At 42.1% G+C, this 14,623-nt stretch overlaps 1 protein-coding gene across 1 annotated transcript in view; it reads left to right on the top strand.

The window, feature by feature from the left end:
* Window positions 1-1,003: 1,003 nt before the first annotated feature.
* Window positions 1,004-14,623, top strand: part of TTC39A (tetratricopeptide repeat domain 39A) — a 46,136-nt gene continuing 32,516 nt past the window's right edge. The window contains exon 1 of the mRNA XM_075832134.1: window positions 1,004-1,066. Within this exon, the coding sequence (XP_075688249.1) occupies window positions 1,044-1,066 (23 nt within the window). The 5' untranslated portion in view covers window positions 1,004-1,043. The remainder of the gene's footprint in view (window positions 1,067-14,623) is intronic.

The following is a 14,623-nucleotide window of genomic DNA, read 5'->3' as shown; positions in this document are numbered from 1 at the left end:
TTTACGTTTACGCTGTGTTTATTTTCTGCAGCGTGGGCATGAGATTTACTAAATCTCATCCACTTTGCTGCTACTGTAAATGCTGCGGAATTTCCGCACAGAATTCCGTTGCGGTACATGGCAACCCGGCCTGTCAACTTCTCAGCTGATAGCAGGACCAGTTTGTAGGGGTGTGCAGCCTTTGAATGTAAACAAGAGTATTCTCATTCACTGACAGCAAACCGATATCTTGAAAATGGTGAGGAATTCAAACCTAAATAATACTAGAAAGTTATATAACTTCTCATTTACACAGTGATTAAGCATTATTAACATAAAACTGGAAAATCGCTTTGCTATTTACTAAATCAGACGTTTTAAAGGTATATCATTTTAAATAAAATTTCGTAATAATTTTATCATTTTCCCGATTTGATATCATGGTGTTAGAGACGCAGGAAAATGTTTCTGAAATGTAAAAAATGTATAGGTGTATAATCTGAACAGTACAGACTATTATGATGATTATTATGATTTTTATTATTATATTGGTTATTATCATCATTTGTGTCATTTAGTTACAATTCCTATGAATTAATTAAATAGAACTGACATTTGACATTGGATTGATTTATTTTGCAATGGATGCACCGGCTGATGCAGAACCTCTTATCGATGAATCCGTTCATAAGGTTCTACTTTGTGAAGAGGTTCTGCAGAAGTTCTGATTTTCTCATTCAGTTGCTTTTAGTAACTGGTCTAGGAAGTTTCTCCAGTTCTTCCAGTGCATGTTATAGGGATGGTCTAGTAAGAATCCGTGCTCTCTTTCTGCAGCATGCTGTCACCAAGGAGCTTGCAATCTATGTGTAGGATGTTAGTGGCGTCCAGCTGACGTCTAGAAGGCTGGCTGCACACTGTATGTCAAGGTAGCTCCCAATCAGAGAGCTGTGAGAGGGCAGAGCCAGCCCTGCCCAAGCCCTGTGTGTGACAGTCACTCAGTCCCTGCTACTGCTGTGTATGTGTCTATCCTCTGGAGAGACTCCACTAAGTGCCAGGCGAGCAGCATGTCCAGAGATACAGGTGGAGGGTAAGTACAGAGAACATATATACTGACCTCTCTTACAGCCTCCTCTGTGCCCACCCCAGCCTCATATGGGCCTGCGAGACACAGCTGTGCACCCAGCAGCACCCTCCGGCTCACAAGGCGTTAACCCTGATTAATTCCCTTTAACAATCTTAATGTTTTGCTAGTTATTTATTTATTACATTGCGTAACAGGAGCTGCGTTATATCCCAAAGCAAGTTTAGAACAGCGGAGAGAGCAACCGGTAGAACAGGCTGAAAATGAAACGAATCACAAATGTATCAGTGAGAAGAGCTTTCAGGTCGCATTTAAGATATGGATATGTTGTCGCAAATCTGCAAGTGTCCGAAACAATGTATGCGTGCACCTATGTGCTGGATGAGTACCTTGTAGATTGTAAGCTCTATGGTCCACAAGACTGCCATATAGATAGGAATTATTTGCTGGGTAATTACTGCTCTTATTACAATGTGTTAAGTAGATTGCAAGCTCTAAAACTATAGTTGACCAGAGACGCAGTGCTAAGGAATAATAGTGTTTGCACCGACCATCTGTGCGTCTATGATCAATGACAATCTGTTCCTTCCGTCGTCTGAACAGTAATCAGGCATTAGAGGTAATCACCATATTTATTTCTGCTTTCTATGTAGCGCCAACTTATTCTGTAGCGCGGTTCAGTCGTTGAAATCACTCACTGTCCCCAGTGGGGCTCACAATCAACATTTTCTATCTTTGCAAACTCCATGCAGATTTTTTCCATGGTCGGAAATAACCCATACCCATAATCTGGGTCCGGAATTGTCAGATTATGGGTTTTTGTCTACTTTTTTTGGATCCAGTACAAAAACAATCATGCGTCACCCACACGGCCGTAGAATTTGACCGTAATTATGGTCCGCAATTACGGACCAATTCACTTTTATTGACCACGGACACCTTCCCATATATTTGCGGAAAGGCGTCCGGGCCATAGAAAGCCTCCGCAAAATATAGGACATGTCGTATCTTTTGCTTTTTACGGACCCTGCTTCCATAATTTGTATAGTAGCATGGGCCGAAAATGCGAGAAGCTTTCAGCGGCCGGCCATGCTCGTAATCGTGCACCGTGATTATGGGCACAGCCGTGTGCATGAGGCCTTACTGTGTGAAGCCGGATTAATAGATTGACTAAGAATTTCACATGTTGGGCAATGCAAATATTCAGTTGTATGGATTTGTACAGTGGTTGGAACAATGTTTCAAGGAGGAAATTTTACCGATTGTGGAAAATAATCTGTGCCTGTATGTTGTGTACCAATGAATGTTCCCATATTGGACTCATTTACGATTGTTTCACTGACTGGGACTAAATATTTGCTCTGTGACCAGTTTACAGAGGTTCTCCACTCTGCACAATGCCTTTTTGTTAATGTGACAATAAACTAATCACACAGTATCTTACTGGGACCTCCAGTGATCAATTGTAATCTGTGAGGGAACCTGGCAGCAAGTGATCAATTCTCCTGCAGCACCTCAACAGGACAAATGAAGCATTACATGGTTCCTATTAAAATCAATGGGCTGTACATGTAATGAATTGACATGTTGCGTCCTCCAGAGAGAGAGGGAGATACTTTTTATAGCCAGGGAATGGGGAATTCCCTCTATTATGTCAAAATTTCCTAATTAGGTTTTTTAAAAGGATTTTCTATGCCACACACCCTCTTTAAATAGGCATTATTTTTCCGTTACAGCCTAATACCTAATACTTGTATTAGTTGTTTGCAGTTCCTTTACTAATAATAGAGTGTACATCCAGTCAGTTAGTATGAAACCATACTTTATATGTTGCTGCATGCAATTATCTTACTTCGTACTGCAAAGTCGTGTTTTTGGCCATGATGGAGTACACTGCATAAACTACAAGGGATCATATCTTTTATCTCGGTCTCATTAATAACATATGATTGCCGCTGTCCTGGTAACCGCTCCTATCGCTGTGTTGTTGTGGTGGGAGTATGCGGGCGCACACTTACGAGTAATAAGGTATATAAGTATAGATAATGATGATAGGCATCGCAGGGTCATCCGGAGCTGTCAGCAGCAAGAGATGACTGGCTGTAGTAAAGGGAGCTTACAGTAACTATAATAAGATCTGTACTGCTATATAAATCATGGAACGGCAATCAAGTTGTAATCATTTTGATAAGCTCTTCCCACCTGAAAAGTACATTTTATTTTTGGGTGAAATAACTTGTCCCAGCGGGGACCCTCAGCGATCAGCCATAATCTGGGAGGGAACCTGACAGAAAGTGTTGAATTCCCCTGCAGCGCCACCACAGGGGAAATGAAGCATTACACAGTTCTCATTGAGATGAATGGGCTGTCTGTGGAATGCATGCACATGTTGGGTCCTCCAGAGTGAGAGACGCTCTTTGTAGCCGCTCTCCACTCTCACTGATAAATGCGGGACCCTCCTCTTTTAACTAAGAATTCCCTAATAGGATATTTGAACATGTATTTTGTAAACCAGACAATCCCTTTAAATAACCCATTTGTTCATGTTTTTTATCATTCTTTACTGGTTAATATTTGGTCCCAGATGGTGACCTTGGGGACAGCAGCTGCGTAATGGGGGTGGGAGGGTGTTGAGTTGAGATGATTTTGCTTACATGTGGTTGTCTATGGACATACGCACATGACTTATCCATGGATTTGGGATACATACATAAATCCTATGTGTACTTCAGGAATATCTTGAGATATGGGACAATGCATTTCATCACATGCATCTAATTAGTGGACATAATGTTAAGAGGGCGTAACTTCTTGGCCTCATAGTGGAGCTAGTATCACAGTCTGGCCCATTTGTGCAATGTATATTATATGCTACAGATGTAGCACAGCTGAGTGTGTTAGAAGTAGGAGAAATTAGTTTGCCATTTGACACAGCTCACTCCGATATTATGTGATGTTTTATTTATGGCTTTCTATAAGATTAACACAACGTACAAAGCAAATGATAAAATGACACATTCAACTCTGCTACATCAATATTTTCTATTCTCCAGCATGACGTTACATAATTTCCTAGTAAACGCTGCTTGTCTTATGTAGACACTAAGCAGACACCTCTGTAAGTGCATCAGTTCTCTTGGATTATGGCCGCCACAAATGCTGTTGACATATAATAATGCGATCAATACGGATTTGATCATTGCTGGACGTGTTGGTCAATGCCATTATCTGTGTACAGTTATATCATGTCCATACCAAAAACAATTGCAAGACATCGTATTATCTTCTGCAACTTTGCATCAAGAAGTAACATGAAGCATCTGTACGCAAACACTGTAACATATCTGTAGTAATGAGGTCCTCATATGGGGCAAGGATGCCCTTTACGCCCCCACATGCTACAAGGCCAGAGTGCAGCCCCAACTTCTCCACCCCCTATAGCTATGCCCACTGGCTTAGACCAAAATACCCTAATTTAAAATGGTACATACATCCTAATGACCAATTCTCTAAACCAGGCTAGAGGAGCAGATCTTGATCGGGTTGGCCAGTTATTGGTTTGCGCTGGACAGTGATCTGGATCTATCTATCTATCTATCTATCTATCTATCTATCTATCTATCTATCTATCTATCTATCTATCTATCTATCTATCTATCTATCTATCTATCTATCTATCCCTACTCACTAGGATTAAACCTTTACACTTGTCCATTTATACTCACAAAGGGCAAGAAATAAGGAAAGCAAACAGTTATAGTTTATTCTGCAGCTCACAAAGAGAGTGATTGACAGGTTACTCGAGATAAACCGATAGGAAACAATCCAACCTTGTGCCGTCATGATCTACCCTTGACCTCATCTAGTTGTAGCCTACAGCCGAGCTAAACTAAATACAACTGCTCTCATCAATATCTATCTATCTATCTATCTATCTATCTATCTATCTATCTATCTATCTATCTATCTATCTATCTATCTATCTATCTATCTATCTATCTATCTATCAAGAAAAGCACTATCAATAAATAAATATTCATTGCTGCTGAATCTACTTACAATAGTGAAGTTCTTAGCGAACAGTTTGATCAAATTGTGTGAACCCACCTGCCACGACAATGCGTCCTCTATAACCGTGATCCCCAACGACCGAGCCGCAAATCTTTTGGTACTGGGCCGCGGTATCTGGTATCCGATCCGGTGGCCGCAGGGAATTTCGGGCGAAAAGCCGCACCAAACTGTGGTGCAGTTTTTTACCTGGAATGTCCGCTGTGGAAAACTGCTGAGCTTTTAGCAGGCCGGACGTTTCATCCCAGGGACCACTACCGCCTGCGATTGGCTGCAGCGGTCACATGGGATGAAACGTCATTCCAGGAGGCCGGCCTGGAGGAAGAAACACAGACTTCTGGGTAAGTATAGGTTTTTTTGGTTTGTTTTGTCTGAGTTGTGGTTTTGTGGCGGAATCGCTGCAATTTCGCCGCAATAAACGCAACAACTGCTATTTGTTGAGGGTTTTACCGCCCCATTGAATTCAATGGGGAAAACCTGCAACAAATAAGCAGTGTTCATGCAAATACAATTGACTTGCTGCGGAATAAAACTCTGCACCGCCTGTCAATTTGCAAGCGGTTCTTCCGCTCACTATTTATGCAGCGTGTGGACGAGATTTGTTCTATCTCATCCGCTTTGCTGCTACTGTATTCCTGCTGTGGATTTTCCGCAACTAATTCCGTTGTGGAAAATCTGCAGTATTTATCCCGAGTGCGAACTGACCCTAGCCAAACCCCGCCCCGCCCCCACCCCCCCCCGCGCCGAGCCCCCCACCGGTTCTGGAAGCATTTTCAAGCATGAAACCGGTCCTTGTTGCAAAAAAGGTTGGGGACCACTGCTCTATAAGGTGGGTCCCTATGCTACACATAGACCCAGAACTGGGACTAATCCTACATATATCTAGGGATAGTGGGGACCAGCATTAAACTAATTAAAATCACCCAGGGCATCTATCTATCTATCTATCTATCTATCTATCTATCCCATATCTATCTATCTATCTATCTATCTATCTATCTATCTATCTATCTATCTATCTATCTATCTATCTATCTATCTATCTATCTATCTCACATCTATCTATCTATCTATCTATCTATCTCACATCTATCTATCTATCTATCTATCTATCTATCTATCTATCTATCTATCTATCTATCTATCTATCTATCTATCTATCTATCCCAGTGTTTTTTAGTTTTCTTATTGCCTTGTGTAAATAAATCACAGATGCTCCATAACCTTTTTACTAGATCAGGATCACATTGAGCACATACAGTTCTTAGAAAATGATTTCGCTCATTGGACTTTTTCACGTTTTACTGTGTAACCACAATGAATCACTACACGAATAAACAGAAAATAACATTTAGGGGGAACTTTATTTATGGTTATATGCCAGTATTATGGCGTAAAAAAGTTGCAAATTATGGCACATGCCATTTTAGAGCAATAATTTGCAACATTTTGGCGACTGGCATAAATTATAGTGGCGTAGATTTCCCTTTCTGGCGCATGGACAGCTAGAGATGCCCCTGATTTATGAGGATTTTACTCCAGTGGTTTTTATATTAGGACTGGTGTAGGAATTCCTCCCATGGAAACAAATCAACTTTAATTACAAAAATGAAACACAAAAAAACTAATGCATAACTATTCGCCTCCATTACTATGACACACCTAAATCATGACCTGAACAACCAGTTTGTTTTAGTTCATTTAGTGCATGAAGTTCTGTTGCGTTTCTTGTTGCGATTTTGCTATGACAGCGGTTGTGCTTTTTGTTGTGCATTCACATGAATGTATCTTTATCAATGTATTTTTTGTCAAAAAGGTAAACATGTGAATAAAGGAATGCAAATAAACTGAAAATATGATGTACTTAGCATATCAGATCCATCAACATCTGCTTGATGATGGTTTCCAGGTGGCAACTGGTTTTTTTTCTACGCTGCATGGAATAAAAATGTACTTACTGTAAGTGCAAAGAGCAAAAAATGAGATAAGGATATATCACAGAGATACTAGATTATACATTTGGTTCTATAGCAGAATACCTCTGTAATATGTCATGCAGTGGAACAGGCACGATTTATATTGAATCTGTGAGGAGATAACTACATATGCCTCAGTATGAAATTGGAGGCCCACAGAGATACAGTATTATTAAGTAACATCTTTGTGATAAGTACTTATTATCTTACTTACATGTTTGCACATTTCAGGTCACCACAAAGATAATATAATATATTTCATTAGTACAGCCGACAAATACAAAGCCAATCCCAGGTAAACAGGCGGCAGTGTGCGGACTCTTTTGCACAGTCCTGAGTGCTGACATATGTACAGGCCCTTTTACATCGGCCGGGGCAGCGAGCACCGATCAACAAGACCGCTCGTGATCGGCGCTCGTTTGCCAATTTTCCAATATACTGTCTATATTCCTCTTGGTTTTCCAGATCTCTGCTTGCTGTTATTTAGGAACCTTCATTGTTTACTTCCAGTAGATAAAATTCTGTCCTTGGTCATGTGAGGGACACACAGGTGTTGGGATCATTAGTAGGCAAAACTCTGATACACATACTGTAATTCTAACGAGCCGTGCACCTGTGTGTCCATCACATGACCAGGACAGACTTTTATCCACTGGAAGTAAACAATGAATGCTCCTGTTTAAGCAGAAATCTTGAAAAATCTGAGGAATTAATACAAAATATATATTGAAAGATTGCATAACTTTTTATACAAAAATGATACAAAAAATAACATTATTTTGCTGAAAACGGACAATCTCTTTAAGCAACTTTGCAAAAAATCTTCTTTAAAAAAATCCAACCATATGTAGCTGCAGCTTCTAAGCAGGGCTATGTGTCTCCATGGTTACAGACTACAAATAAACCCTATGTGTAGTCTGATCTTGTTATGGGTTATGCCCTTTCATCTGCTTTCTACTGTCTATAGATGGTCCCCCGATGATGCACTGATCATGTGGGGGAGAGGAGATTTGGGTGTATAGATGTATACAGAAACAGCCAGGAAGTGTTCATTTCTTTTGCAGTGACAGACTCTTTGTAATGTCTCTCTTCTAAGCATCTTGTGCCTCCTTGTAATGGCTCGTCCACACTGCAAAATTGCAGCGTTTTTTCGGAATTTCGGATGGAAAAAACACAGCAGAATACAGTAGCATTTTTTCATCATATGTCTCATGGCTTCATAGAAAAAATTATATCTACAGACAATACCAGTTGAAGAAAAAAAATTGCCGTTTCTGTGCTTTCACAAATTTTTTTGCTAACTGAAACAACCAACATACTGCTGTTGACAGATCTGTGATTCTTATCATGTGTTATTTGTGTAGTAGTTTGGGTACATAATGGTAGGATTAACTAATTGGGTCAATCAGCAGAAGCTAGCATCCTTGATGACTGTTTTCACATAGCAACAGATTTTTTTTTGTGACAGAGCAAAAAAGTGTTTGAAGCTATAGTTCAAATGTAGCAGATTTGTCATTTTCTGACTATATAGGGGGAGTGTCACATCATGTCGTCTGATTCTTTCACTTTTGCTTGCAATTCTCAGGTAGAATTGATATAAGATGAGACATATCCTATGATGTCAAGTAACGCCTCATTAGATGCCCACAAGGTAGAATTATATTGTATCATAACTAACATTGAAATTTTTTCAGGGAAAAACAGAATCTTCATGTGACAGGATGTTTGTAAAACTTAGGCCTTGTTCACACGGAGTATTATGCAGGCAGAAAAAATCTGCATCAAAATTCCTTCAGGAATTTTGAGGCAGATTTTGACCTGCCTGTGCTTTTTTGCCGCGGCTTTCGCTGCATATTCACAGCGATGTTCACCCGTGGCCATTGAGGACCGCGGGCAAAAAAAAAAGTTTTTTCTGCCTCCCATTGATTTTAATGGGAAATCAGAGGCGGAACTATGGTAAGAAAGGACATGCTGCTGTCTTTTCCCGCGAGTAGCTAAAAGCCGCTCGGGGGAAAAAGGCACCTGTGCCTCCCATTTTAAATCAATGGGAGGCGATTGTGGGCGGTTTTCAGTGCTGATTCTGACGTGGTTTCTGACGTGGTTTCCTCGTCAAAATCAGTGCCAAAACACTTCTAAAGGTTTTACCAAGATGCATTGTGTGTATAAAAAAAACCTTAAAAATAAAAAAATATATATAACTTTGAACAGTAACAGTATATTCGAATACAAAAGTATCTCTGTAAGTGGCAGCTCCTGCTGTTGCCCTGGGGGGGGGGGGGGGGCAGTGGAAAGCAGAGGCCCCAGCTCAATTGGCTCAATCTTCTGTCCACATGGGCAGGGTGCCACCCGCATCACAGGTATTACAGTGCAAAAACATGCCTGGGAGTAATGCCACCATCTATAAAACAAGGGATGAAATATTAGCGCTATAATTATTCGCCCGCTATAGCAACAGTTTTGTTTTTTTTGTCCCTTTCCTAAAGAACATTGGCCTATATGGCCTTTGCAAACCTGTGATCAGAAGCCATCAAAAGCTAAAAACAACATAACGTCTGCAGTATGTCAGTACATCGGATTTTCAGGGCCAGATTTATAGAAGATGGGGCCTAGACAACATGAAAAGTCTACGTCCTACTTCTTGCCAATTTTAGACAGTTTTTCTCGTAATTTCAGCCCCCATACTACCATATAGTGCCAAGACATCACTGCCATATACATAGCTCAAATAATATGCAGTATCCAAATAATAGTTCCATATAGTTCATACATAACAATATGGGTATGTGCACACACACTAATTACGTCCGTAATTGACGGACGTATTTCGGCCGCAAGTACCGGACCGAACACACTGCAGGGAGCCGGGCTCCTAGCATCATAGTTATGTACGACGCTAGGAGTCCCTGCCTCGCTGCAGGACAACTGTCCCGTACTGTAATCATGTTTTCAGTACGGGACAGTTGTCCTGCAGCAAGGCAGGGACTCCTAGCGTCGTACATAACTATGATGCTAGGAGCCCGGCTCCTTGCACTGTGTTCGGTCCGGTACTTGCGGCCGAAATACGTCCGTCATTTACGGACGTAATTAGTGTGTGTGCACATACCCTATAACTCAATTCTCAAATAATATCACCATATACTGCTGAGTAATACTGGTGTTATCCTGATTCTAAGGTTCCTGTCCTCTGGAGCCCCATAGGAAATGGGGGACCTGGGCAATTGCCTAGTTTGCCACCTCCTTAAAGAGTCTCTGTCACCACATTATAAGTGGCCTATATTGTACATGATGTGATCGGCGCTGTAATGTAGATTACAGCAGTGTTTTTTAGTTAGAAAAACGATCATTTTTGACTGAGTTGTGACCTATATTAGCTTTATGCTAATGCGTTTCTCAATGGACAACTGGGCGTGTTTTACTATATGACCAAGTGGGCGTTGTACAGAGGAGTGTATGACGCTGACCAATCAGTGACCAATCAGCGTCATACACTTCTCTCCATTAATTTGCACAGCACATAGTGATATAGCTATATCGCTATGTGCAGTCACATAAACACACTATAACGTTACTCATGTGTCATGACAATGAATATACATTACCTCCAGCCAAGACGGGATGTGTATTCATTCTCCTGACCACTTCTTTAGTGTCTCTGTGATTTACAGCATAGCAAGCGTAGTCTCGCGAGATTATGCTGTAAACTGTCATTCACAGCGAGATCTCGCTGTGCTGTGCTGTAAATCACAGAGACGCTGTACAACGCTCACTTGGTCAATAGTAAAACACGCCCAGTTGTCCATTGAGAAACTCATTAGCATAAATCTAATATAGGTCATAACTCCGTCAAAAATGATCGTTTTTCTAAATAAAAAACACTGCTGTGATCTACATTACAGCGCCGATCACATTATGTACAAGATAGGCCACTTATAATGTGGTGACAGAGCCTCTTTAAACTGTCCTGCTGATTGGACGCCATGCAATCTTCCAATCAGCTTGACTGATAAATATTAATGGCCGTTTTTACGGCCAAAACACAATTGATTATTTGTCATAAAAAACTGTGGTCCAACTGGCTCAGGACATCACAGGCGTCCTCATTTCCGATAACAGTTTTTTGTACTCTAATAGTAACTGATCCAGATTGTATCAGCATCACCTGTGTATGTCAGGGACCTCGGTGATCTCAGGACACATTTATCATGTTCTGACCATTGTTTACCAAGGGCTGAAATACTCAGAAATACAGATGATTGTTATACAGTAACATTATCCTATTATTCACAGTAACAGAATACAGCGCTGCTAAACTATGATGACTGGGCAGACTGGTTTTACTGGTGGACTCATTCTTGAGCAATAGAGCAGAACAAGAATAAGGAGCTACACACACCTATATCCCCTATCTGCAGGGTGAGGGCCGGGCTGCGGCACCACTGAGCTGTAAATATCGTGGTTACTATACAACACCCAGCACAGTGGTTGCCAATTCTAGACAAAGGCCTGATAAAGTGCGAGGAGGCGTAGGAGGTGACAGTTCAGGTGGCAGTGCCCCATTCTCCTATCTGGCATGACACATTGCAGCTGCCTCGGTTCACACACACCCTCCATTTTGCTCCACCTCTGTGACGTAAGATGAAAACAGGTAGAGCGAGCGAGACACAGACAAGGCAGCGAGGTAGCTCAGCTGTGATTCCTGTTATGTCAGTGTTTACAGTAGACATTCCCTTGGGACTTCAATCCATAGAGGATCGAGGCAGGTTGTAATATTGAATACTGATAATATAAAGGGTAATTGGAGCCGCAGGGCGCATGTTATTGTTGCAGCTATCTATCTGATCAATATTTTATTTGATTATTTTTACAGAGGGACAAACCAATAATCTAGTTCCAGATATAGGTGGTAATCAATGTTTGCAGCTTGGAAGGTTGGGGCTACGATGGGACGCAACTTGTACTGTTGTGCGAAGTTGCTTCCCATGGAAATGCGGTTCGCTGGCCCAGAAAAGGGATTCTTTGAAACCAGAGTAGGAAAGTATGGCAAATACGGCTGCCACTGCCTCTGACCCTTGCTCAATGCAGCAATAATGACTCCCCAGGATTATTTGGGCAACTTATGACTCGCGTTTTTTGTTTTTTGCAAACCCTGCGTTAATTGGATTTTCCAATCTAAGATATTTATGGCATAAAAATGTCTGATCGGCGGGAGACTCCCCCCTGATCGTATGCTCCATCAGATGATGTGAACGGCAGTGGCCAAATCCAGGCAAAGGCTGAACGGAGACGTGGCCATGCGTGTTCTCCTCATTCAAGTATACGTATGCATCCGATTCTCCTGGCAGATAGGGTTTGGGAGACCCCCATTCTCCTGATAGGTGTGGTGTCATAGTTGGGACTACCACCTATCAAACATATCCTGTGAATATTACATAAATGTCTCAAATGGGAAAAAGACTGTAAAGAGTGCTCCAACTGACCAAAGTGCTGTGGGCTGCCTCTTGCCATGGAAACTTGGGCACTGGCCTTGGCATGAATAGCCTTCAAGTGCATATTGTAATTATGCTTATATATTCCCAAATGCCGGTCTATAGTGCATAAGGGGGCACTACGTGTCATAGACACATCTTGCTTTATATACCTCCATGTACATATTGTAATGTATAGTCCAGAGGCGTAGCCAGGCTCTCCTGCACCCGGGGCAAAGATTCAGTTTGGCACCCCCTCCCCAAACTTCTTTTCCGACATCTCCTTCCCCCTCGCCGTGTTTGCTTTCTCTACCAATCAATGAGATGTCATTTTTTTTTTCACCTTTTTTTTAAAGTAACTTGAGCATAAAACTATTTGTACATTTTACAAGCAATATGGTTCTATAAGGGAGTTACCATAACAATAAATTAAAAGAAAATAAATGAGAGGCCACACACAGCCCCCCTCTTGTAAATATCGTCACACAGACCCCATCTTGTAGATAGCGCCACACAGCCCTCTTGAATATCATGCCACACAGCCCCCTCTTGTAAATAGCGCCACACAGCCCCCTCTTGTAGATAGCGCCATACAGCCCCCATCTTGTAGTTAGCGCGCCACACAGCCCTCCTCATGAATATAACGCCACAGCCCCCCTCTTGTAGATAGCGCCACACAGCCCCCCTCTTGTAGTTAGCGCGCCACACAGCCCCTTGTAGATTGCGCCACACATCCTCCCTTGTATGTGGTGCCACATAGGCAACACCTTGTAGATAGTGCCACACAACCCCCCCCCCCCTTGCAGATGGTGCCACACAGCCCCCTTTTGCAGATGGTGCCACACAGCCCCCCTTGTAGATGGTGCCACACAGCCCCCCTTGTATATAGTGCCAAAAAGCCGCCCTTGTATATAGGGCCACACAGCCCCCCCTCCCTTGTATATAGTGGCACACAGCCCCCATGTAGATGGTGCCACAGCCCCCCTGTAGATGGTGCCACACAGCCCCCTTGTATATAGTGCCACACAGCCCCCTCCCTTGTATATAGTGCCACACAGCCCCCTCCTTTGTATATAGTGCCACAGCCCCCCACCTTGTAGAAGCAAATATTTATTTATTTTTACTTTACTAGCCTCGTTCCCTGCACCACACCGAAGCGGGATGCTTGCGTAGGCCGGCATGATCCAGTGACGTCATCACTCCGGCCTGTGCTGGGATTTTTATAGGCTGCAGGCCTAACGTGGCCTGTAGCCTAGTAATGGCGGAGCAGGGAGCTGTTCCGCCATAGTATTCAGCTGTACCTGATATAATTGAATGTGGCAGTCGCTAGCACCGGGCCCCCCTCCCCCGGAACTAGACGCCATCGGGCGTTATGGTGCCACCCCCACTTCACCACCACAAATACCCTTATTTTATTATTGGTTTTCTACTTTGGTTATAGTATTTTGCTGTATAAGGTAAGTTTACTTATACTAGTGTATTGGTTATTACAATTGCAAGTATTTATTTATTTTTTTACTTTTCTGTGCTCCCTTCCTCGGTTCAGCACTATTACATTCCTATAGGTGAAGTATCGCACGTTAGTCCGGCTTGATAAGTGACAGTGCAATGAGCAAGACAGTCATTATAAGTCAGTTACATGAGTGCTTTGTGTGATACTCAGTTGTTAAATATGGAAATTATTTGCATTATTTGTGTTTGGTACTTGTGTTCTAAACTAGTAATAAAATGTGCAATATAGATTTGTATAGTTTCAGAAGAGTGCGGGTGTAGTCAGGTTATGGGGGGGCCAGGCACATTCTTTGTACAGTCTGTGTCCGCCTCTGGCAAGGCAGGTGATATTCGGCTGCCAAATCCAAGTGAATTCTCTGTCAAATCATGTTTTTTCGCTATGTATGTGAATAGGACATTGATTTTGTCAGAAATAAGGTGTCGTTAGGCCCTGTTCAATTTTTTGCAATTTTTTGGAATTTTTGCAGCGCAACCCGCTATGGATTCCGCCGCAAAATTCGGCCTCCCATTCATTTCAATGGGAGTCGGACGCTTCTTTTTCC

This window comes from Rhinoderma darwinii, chromosome 7 (assembly GCF_050947455.1).
Source record: "Rhinoderma darwinii isolate aRhiDar2 chromosome 7, aRhiDar2.hap1, whole genome shotgun sequence".
In the NCBI taxonomy this organism is placed as follows: domain Eukaryota; kingdom Metazoa; phylum Chordata; class Amphibia; order Anura; family Rhinodermatidae; genus Rhinoderma; species Rhinoderma darwinii.
Note: the sequence above shows the minus strand (reverse complement) of the source record. Positions and strands in the feature narration are given on the sequence as shown.